Raw genomic sequence first — 9,048 nt, forward strand, 5'->3', positions numbered from 1 at the left:
GGGTGCCGGCAAAACAAGCGAGCAACTTGGAGAAGCTCATGGCGGTCCCTGCTGGCCGTGATCGTTCCCCGTGCCGTGATTTTTTTCATATTCTAGCGTGTTGCTTACATAAGGTGTCAAGTGGAATCTCGTCAAAGTCTCACTTCTAGTGTATTTTATTATTCCACTAAAAGAAGGTTTATTTAATTATTTCTAGTTCAAATTTGGGGTTCAAATCACAAAATAAACTATAAGCATGATTTTGGTGGAATTCCAATTGCCTCTGTCATTGACATTCCAGCGCTGTCATTATCCATCCATTGCATCCGCGTAAATTGATGGATTTGCTAATCACTAATGACCATTAAAGAGACCACATGACAGAGAAATGGGCATCCAAGGCCACTTCACAGAATCTGATCATCCACAATCAGTAAATGAGCTGTTTTCTGACACTTACAACCGCGGAAAGTAACACTACTCCAATATACTCCCTCCGGTTTTTTTAGTTGACTCAAATTTAGTATAAAGTTATACTAAATCCGAGTCAATTAAAAGAGACCGGAGGGAATATGTAACAATTAAAACAGAATTGGGCCAAAGTATTATAAACAGAACATGGTGCAAATTCTGAAACTGCTGACTGTAAATAACTGCTAGCAGATATAAACAGGATCAAACTACAGGTGCGTTCCTCAAATCAAGCCATTGAGTGTTACATTAGTGAGAAGCGAAAGTAAAAAAGTTCAAGGGATGGTGCAGCAAAATAGCGCCATGAAATTCCGGCGAACTTAAAGAGCAAGGAGACAGGAAGGGGTTCTATGATTGTATCTGTCGACACTGATCGATTGAGCTACAAAACTGGGATTCACTTTGATGCTCTTCTACTGCTATGTTTCTAGCTGACACTGTCCAAAGCTAGCTAGCTTTTACACCTTATCAACCATCTCTAATCACCAATTGCTAAAGAAAAACATCTTCGAGTTACTACAACCTTCATATAAACAAAAACTTATCAGTTACACATAGTAATTGATGAACTTTTCCTCTACATACAGCAGGTGCCACCATGAACTCTAGACGAACCTGCAATGGCAGAAACATGCTGAATTAGCAAAAAACACACACTACAAACTCCTTTTCATCAGTGCAAAGCAGTTAAACAATTCAGCAAACGATACACAGATTTGTCGCTGGCGAGCACTTGAGATTCGAAAAAAAACAAAATGGTTTTATCAACAAAATGGTCATTAATAAATTTTATCTGTAATGTTCCATTTCCCAAGTAAATACTCAAGCCACAGAATTTACCAAATAGTTGAAAACTGGACTTCAGACCCTCGACTACCGCCTCGGTTCAACTCATGTAATGAACGACAATACCGTTTAGCATGTGCGCGATCAATTACCAAAACTGTTCTTACCCCAAGACTGGCTCTGTGGGAAGTTTTTTGTAGCGTGCCTGCCAAATCATCACGTTTCCCACCTCATCCCCTACAAAGCAGCATACCAACATGCCAGGAAACGCTGGGAAAAAAATATAACACTCTCTCGTCCTCAAACACTCTGTTATGGAGCTGCTAGAGGGATGGCACGAGAGGGCCGGCTGGGGGCCTTACCCACGGCCGGTGGCAAGAGGGAAGGGATTTCCTTCTTAATTCTTACTTGATTAGATTGATACGTCTCCTCTCCTTATATAGAGAGGTTTACTTGACCCCTAAGCAAGCGACCCTTATCTCTAATTAACCCTAAGACTAATGGGCTATAACCAGGCCCATGACGTACTCTAACACTACACCTCACCTGGACATGCAGCTCATCCTTGAGCTGCAACCTAAACAAACCATGACTCGACGCAACACAAACCTAACACCTAAAAACGAGCCTTTTACATCTCGGCTTATTTTATTACTCTCAACCTGAAATGGACTGGGACGCTTTATTGTTGACCCCTGAACATAAAGTGGGCACCATCCGCCCGTCGGACATGCACCTGTACAGCCACCTGGATCCCATGGAAACCAGCAGAACAAAAGGAGCCCGCGCGGCGGCCGGCGGCGGAATGCAGTGGTGCTACGCGGTGCGCTCCTGTCGGTGACACCATGCCTTCTCCCCGCCGGATGACTGTCGACGTCGCAGACTTTGAGGTCGCTGCCCGCGGGAGAAACAACATGTCAGCCGCCCATGGGGGAAACCGCACGCCCAAGATCCCCGACGCAGCGGACGAGATCGAGGTCCGTTGCGCAACGAAGCGCAACTTGGAGGAGTTGTAGCTGCAGATCACGCATCTCCCGCACACGCCGACGCACTAGGAGGCCACGCGCAGCAGCCTGCAGCCTCACCGCCGCCGACACGTGGTGGATAGCGATCCAAGCCGGAAGCGGTGACGGCGACGGAGGGAAACGGACCAGGTGGAAGGGCATCCCGGGCGGTGTCGATGTAGAGCCCGGGGCTAAGGTCGCTCCCACACCGCCGAAAGGCAGGGACGGCGTCGGTGGCGGCAGCAGCTGCTGCTGTTGCAGCTGCCCACCGAACGACAGGGACAGCGTCGGTGAGGACAGCAGCTGCAGCGGCGGCGTTGTTGGCGGCCGCAGCTGCTGCTGTTGTTGCTGTAGCGTCCCGGTGGGGAAGAAGGCGGCCGACTGCTGGAGAAGAGGGACCCCCGGCGCCAAGGTAGGGCCCGGCCCGGAGATGGTGGACAGCGGCAGCGGGGACTACAGCAGCCCGGCGTCGGGTGGTGGCGACGACAGCAGCAGCGTCGGCTGTAGCGGCCCGGCGATCGCGGCAGAGGCCGCCTGGTGCGTCGGTTGCCACGGCAGCAGCGCCGCCGGCGGCGGCGGCCTGTAGGACCGGCCAGGAAGAGGCGGATCTCCTGGACAGCAGTGGTGAGATCGCGGAGGGCTGCGGAGATCTCCGCCGGGGAGAGAACGGCGGGGACGTCGGAGTGCGGCGGCGGCAGGTGGGAAGAACTCGGTGGAGGGCTGGGCATGATCGAACGAGAGCTATCTGATACCAAGTGTTATGATGCTGCTAGAGGGATGGCACGAGAGGGCCGGCCGGGGCCTTGCCCACGGCCGGTGGCAAGAGGGAAGGGATTTCCTTCTTAATTCTTGCTTGATTAGATTGATACGTCTCCTCTCCTTATATAGAGAGGTTTACTTGACCCCTAAGCAAGCAACCCTTATCTCTAATTAACCCTAAGACTAATGGGCTATAACCAGGCCCATGACGTACTCTAACACACTCACTATCACCTCCCCAGACAGTGCCAATGCCCAAGTCTTGCCCCTCCACCCACCGCTAGCCACAGATCTCGCCCTCTCAGAACTCCCTTCCATCGGCATGATCCCGCACTTCAAAGCAGTTAATTATTTCATCAGAAGAAAATGTGGAGCAAGAAAAAAAAAGATGTGTGCCAGCGATATCAATCAATTTTCTTCGTACAAAAGCCAGCTAGCACCATTAAGAAATGCTAAATGCTATCTGCAATGTTCCATACCTCTAAAACAGCATTAGAATTGGGTTGAAAACTAAACGGAAATAGTTCAGCGACCCAATGTAGACTTCCTCCTTTTATTTTTTTATATGGAAGTAAATAATACTTAGATGTTTGAGTCGATGTGAAGCTTAGCTTTCTGTACAGTAATCGTTCTAAACATCGTTGAGGAATTCCATTTCACGATTTGAGATGTCATTTTCCAGCAGGAATGACGAATTTGAAATTGAACATGGCATATTCCAAACTTGATTGATCAAGGAAAGAGGTTATCTGATTGGAGAAAATGCAGGGCAAAAGACAAGATATACCTGCTATACATTTTGCAGATAAATGACTTCCTTCATCTACAGAAGAGCTTCACATGTTGCCTTGTTGTGTCCTGCTTGCTTGCACCTGCTACATAGCCGTATAAGAGTGGTTTCCTTGTTGGGGTTAAATCTCTTCCTTCTCGGTTTATCTGACATTCGTGGCCTGGGAGGTGGGATCACTGCCGCAGCACTAAAATCAAAGGTATCCATGTCAGGAATCGGAACAATTGTTTCTGAGTATGTCAAATGGTAGCTCTCTATTCTGAAAAACTTTGAGCAGTAGTCGTAGAAAGATCGCCCAATCCTGTTAAACACGGCAACAGCATGCATACAAGGGAGGCCAGAAAGCTGCCACCTCCGACAGGTGCATTCCCAGTTTGCAAGATTAACAACAAAAATACCGCCACCACGCACTTCAAATACGGTCTCAGAAGAACATAGCACAGTCAGCTTACCGGCCTTCGACATCTCATCCTGAGCTTTGTAATCCACGGAAGGTGTTAAAGGCCCTTCCCATGACTTGCAGGCTTCACGCCTCGCTTCTATTGTCTCCATTATTTTTATTCTAAGAGCATCTACCATCAGCACCATGGATGCCTCTTTCTTCGTGGGTATCCAGTTATTGAACACATCAACAATGTTTGAGGAGAAATGATCATACCGACAGCCTCTGAAGAGAGCATCCGACCAATGCTCTGGCTTACTCGCAATGATCCAGTCTGCAGCTTCAGTCGATATATTCCTTATGCTCTCAATTGATGCATTAAAATCATCAATGTTGCATGCTTGCGCCGCACGGGTAAAATCCTCAACCATCGCATCTCTAATCTGTTGCGACCATGGTCCCTTCTTCAGTTCTCCTTTGAATTCTTCCATGATGTGATGCAAACAGAAGGCGTGGTGGCTACCTTCAAACGCATGTGGGACAGCAGCATCCAGACCCTTTTGTCCATTGGACAAGAATGTCATAGCATTTAATGGGTAGTTATGATATTGGAGAGTAGCCCTCAGCTTCATCAAGAACCAAACCCAGTTCTCGTAATTTTCATCTTCAACCACACTAAAAGCTACTGGAAAGACACCATCATCTGCATCAACTGAGGCGGCAACCAGCAACCTGTACTCATTTGTAGCTTTGAGCGGAACCTTGTCAAGAAAAAGGAGGGGTCTGCACCCATTTGCAAAGCCATGCAAAGAAGCATGGAATGCAACGAAAAAACGGCGGTTATGAGACAACTCTGACAAGTCGAGTATACTTGCAGGGTCGGCCTGCAAAAGCCTTTCCTGATACCATGGCAAATGGGTGCATGTCTCCGTCCTACTATGATACATCTCCTTCTGCGCCACTTCTCTACCTCGCCAAACCTGTGAATAGGTCAGCCGAACTCCATATTCTTCATATATTTCCTTCACGAGGTCCTTTGGTTTGAGCAATGAGTTCTCATTCAGTTTCTCCTTAATGATGGTAGTCAGCCACTGCCTTGTCGCTCGCCGCTGACCCTCTCCACCTTCTCCTCCACATGTATGCTCCTCAGTCATTTTCTTGATAACAAATTTCTTGTTACGGGAGGACTCAGACGCATGCAATCGCCAGGTGCAGCCATCCCCAACACACTTTACAGTGACGCGGGTGGTTTCATTCTTAATAAATCGGTACACAAATCCTTTCCCGATGGCATACTTGCACAACTGAGCTCGAAAATCCTTCACGTTGTCAAATTCTTGACCAACACCTTTGATAATGTCATCCCAAAACAAAGTAGGATTATTGGTAAGTTCCTGTGGAGGATCTATTATGATCTCAGAACCATCATATGCATTGATTCCATCATCAAAAAATCCAATTGGTTCCCTGCAAAAGCCATGCTTAGAATCTGTGAAACTTAACGTTTTTACAATGATCTGTGAAACTTAACCTTTTTACAAATTTCAAGGAGTACAGAAGACATAAATTGAGTACATAATCACCTTTGTGTGCTATCAACAAGAGCAAGCTTCTCTTGATTCAGAGCATCTGGAGCAGAGGAAACAGCTCCAGCTGTGGTGGCAAATGCAGCATCATGGCCAAACTCCAGTTGAAAATCCCTAGTTTCACCAAGGAAAATAGATATTATATATTTGGAGGAAAATAGATATTATATATTTGAAAATCCCTAGTTTCACCAAGCAAAGGGACAGTAATAAAGTAGTGAAGGTGCCTATAAAGTAGCCATATTATGTGGACCATGAATCCATGGCTTAACTAATTCTTCAGTTGCATGGTCTGTTTCCTAACAAAACTGATGTTACAATCCAAAGTACAGGTAAGATTTAAATCCTTGAACATTCAGTAAACATGTATAAGAATTGAAAATGCATGGCATTAATGGCAGAACTAAAAACGCCAGCAAATAAGGTATGTAGACAATTTTATATGCTAACCACGAAGTTGAAACAAACTGCTCCTCTTGAAGTTGGCATATATGTAACATGCAGAAAGGCTACATTGAGTAACGAATTAGGGGCTCTATATTTGCTTTTTTATGTTTTGAAGGTAGGGTAGTTTAAGGTACATCTCACAGTAGGTAGTAGCTCACGGTACGATAGATATGCAAAGATGTAGCAACTATAGAAAGTTGGTTGCGTACTCGTTGAAATCATTTAAAGTAACCACCGGTCTAGATTCATTGGCATTATCATTTAAGGTAGTCACTGGTCTTGGTTGATTGACATCACTGGTATCAGCTTGAACTACATCACCAGTAGCATTGACGGTCTTCTTATTACTTTTGGATAACCTGGAGAGAGGGGGGGAGCATTGACTGTAATGTGAAAGAGTAATAACAAAAAGAAAACCGGCAAAGTACCACCTACTTGTTTTTGGAAGCTGTCCTTTTCCTTTTGTCACCTACTGGAGCTTTAACAGTGGAAGTTCCAGTGTACGTTACGATACTCCTAGTTGCCCAGTATAAGAAACATATCCATCAAATCAGGAGATGCTTGATTATAGTTCTTCTACAGAACTACAAAAGCCTACACAAAAAGGTGGAACAAGACATACCTGTTCTCCACCCTACTTATCAAGAAAACGTCTGCCTGTGCAGCACTAGCAGTAAAATCAACCATCCGTTGCAAATCTCTATCACATGAGATTGTGATGAGCGTTCTGTTATTGTTCGGAAGAAAGTACTTGAACGACATATCAGCGACATCAACATGGAATACATTGGACACCTCATCCTTGAAGCTGTCAAGCGACATCTCACGGGAGACATCAACAGCATGCGCTTCACCTCCATTGTAGATCAAGTTCCCGTTGGGACCAGAAGTGAACTCCCCACCATGTTGGCAAATAGCTACCACAATACCACCCTCTGTCATGCTTTCTGAATTTTTCTGCGATGGCACTGCATTTTAGAAGAAAAAACTTACATTCTAGTAATGGAAAATATTCCATAAAGCTCCTCCTTCAAATATTTGACTATGTGCGGATGTAGCTCATTTTCACTTAATTGGGAATATATTCACAAGGATTCAAACAAGGATCCAACATTGCGGATCAAAAACAATACGAATTCTAGAAGACTAAGCTGAGGATGAAGGTTTGCACCCACAATTCATCAATTGTAAGACAGGTATACAAGGAAATACACACAAATAACAGACTGAACCAGCTCTGATCTTTCTCCCTATAACTTACTAGAAATAAGGCCAGTTCTGTCTGAGCCACATCATTCAATTCCGTGTTTTGATCTCCGGAATGTGAACCCTCCAAAAAGTCTACACTCCTGATTGCATGATGATGCATTTTCTAATCTAGTGTGATTTTATCTTACCCCGTCGAGAACATTTTGGTCACACTAAGACAAGGACGAGATATAAGTTGCCACACATGATCCAGAAGTCCTGCAACACCAAATCATCATAGCTTGACAAGAGCAACACAGAATGGGGTAAACTTGGTAGCTCGACGAAAACATCGCAGGTTCACATCAACCAACACCTACCAAACACAACAAATTCATTGAAGAATTCTACTGGAAAGAGAGGAGTGGAAGAAGTATGCCAGCCCCTTCCAAGTTTTCACGGGAGTTCAAGATTAGTAAAATTTAAGGTCATGAAGTTGGTGGTAGATCGAGTGCTAACTAAAACCTCAGTTGCAGTAGGTTGAGAGTGAAACAGTAGCTCTGAATCGGTCTCTCTGGCGTCAGAGACTAACACTGCAAAGCAAGGCTAGAAGAAGAGTATCTCTCCTCCTACTCTGCTCCACCAATTATCCTTCACCGGCGCCGCCGCGGCCGGCTACCACCAGAATAGTTGCATTCCCTGGTCTACCATCTACTCCACCGATTCCCGAGTGGGGAACATCGGCTCGCCGCCGCGGCCGGCCGTTGGAAGTCTCTCTCTGTCTTCCTAATCGCCGGGGCCGCGACGATAATACCAGATAATTGCAAGGTAGGAACTTGCAAATGAAAAGAATCATTTTTGCGCAAGAATCCCCTGCAACTTGCGCAAATCGCACCCCTTGGATCCAATCCCAAAAACAAATCCACCATAAACAGAGAGAAGACCATCAAGCAAGCGAGCTGGGCCTGTATTAGATTCGACGCAAGGGAGGAAGAATGCTCTGACCTGAGATCAGGGAGGACGCCGCCGCCGGCGCGGGGAAGGGGATGGAGAGGGGATTAGGGCTCGGGGGTAGTTTGGAAATTTCACGGGGTTGTTTCCGCAAAGGACAGGGGAGAGAATATGGATCTGGGGACGAGGTGGTGGATGGGAAAAAACAGGACGGGACTGGGCCTTTCTACAATTACCTTGGGGTAGGAGGAGAAAAAAGCCCACGACGACGATGAAAATAAAGAACGATTTCTTTTTCATTTCTGTGGAGAATTGCTGAACAAACGGAGGGCCCGTTGGGAAATCCGTATTTCGGAGAAGCCCTCCAAAAAATATATTCCCCATTTAAAAAAAAGATATACTAGAAGATTTATCTAAATTTAGATGTACTACACAATAAAAAGTATTTAGATACACTAAAATTTAGACAAACTTGTGATATTATTTCATGAACAGAGGTGAATCCAATTTTTTTCTTTCTTTTATTCATTTGCTATTCTCGGAATCTGTATACAAATAGGACTGGGGATCAATTTATAAACAGAAGGTTTTTGAAAACTTAGTGATCCAAAACTGATCATGGAACTAAAGTGATTTGGATAGTGTAATAATCATGGAACTAAGGAGATTTTTACCAACGCTCTTGGGGCAACAAATTTGAATCCT

The 9,048-nt window shown here is 45.4% G+C and overlaps 1 protein-coding gene across 1 annotated transcript; it reads right to left on the reverse strand.

The window, feature by feature from the left end:
* Positions 1 to 784: 784 nt before the first annotated feature.
* Positions 785 to 8,485, reverse strand: LOC124665404. The gene is made up of 7 exons (XM_047202819.1): positions 8,398 to 8,485; positions 6,827 to 7,172; positions 6,640 to 6,720; positions 6,414 to 6,563; positions 5,755 to 5,871; positions 3,787 to 5,638; positions 785 to 1,065 (listed from the first exon to the last, which is right to left on the reverse strand). Exons 2-6 carry the CDS (start codon positions 7,144 to 7,146, stop codon positions 3,823 to 3,825), a joined length of 2,484 nt encoding a protein of 827 aa, XP_047058775.1. The 5' UTR covers positions 7,147 to 7,172; positions 8,398 to 8,485; the 3' UTR covers positions 785 to 1,065; positions 3,787 to 3,822.
* Positions 8,486 to 9,048: the final 563 nt, after the last annotated feature.

The sequence above is a fragment of the Lolium rigidum genome, chromosome 6 (genome assembly GCF_022539505.1).
Source record: "Lolium rigidum isolate FL_2022 chromosome 6, APGP_CSIRO_Lrig_0.1, whole genome shotgun sequence".
NCBI classification, from domain to species: domain Eukaryota; kingdom Viridiplantae; phylum Streptophyta; class Magnoliopsida; order Poales; family Poaceae; genus Lolium; species Lolium rigidum.

Coding starts and splice junctions, on each gene's coding strand:
- LOC124665404 (XM_047202819.1), bottom strand. CDS start 7,146: ATGACAGAGGGTGGTATTGTGGTAGCTATTTGCCAACATGGTGGGGAG. Junction 6,721..6,826: donor ATAAGTAGGGTGGAGAACAG/GTATGTCTTGTT, acceptor CTGGGCAACTAG/GAGTATCGTAACGTACACTG. Junction 6,564..6,639: donor AGGACAGCTTCCAAAAACAA/GTAGGTGGTACT, acceptor CCCTCTCTCCAG/GTTATCCAAAAGTAATAAGA.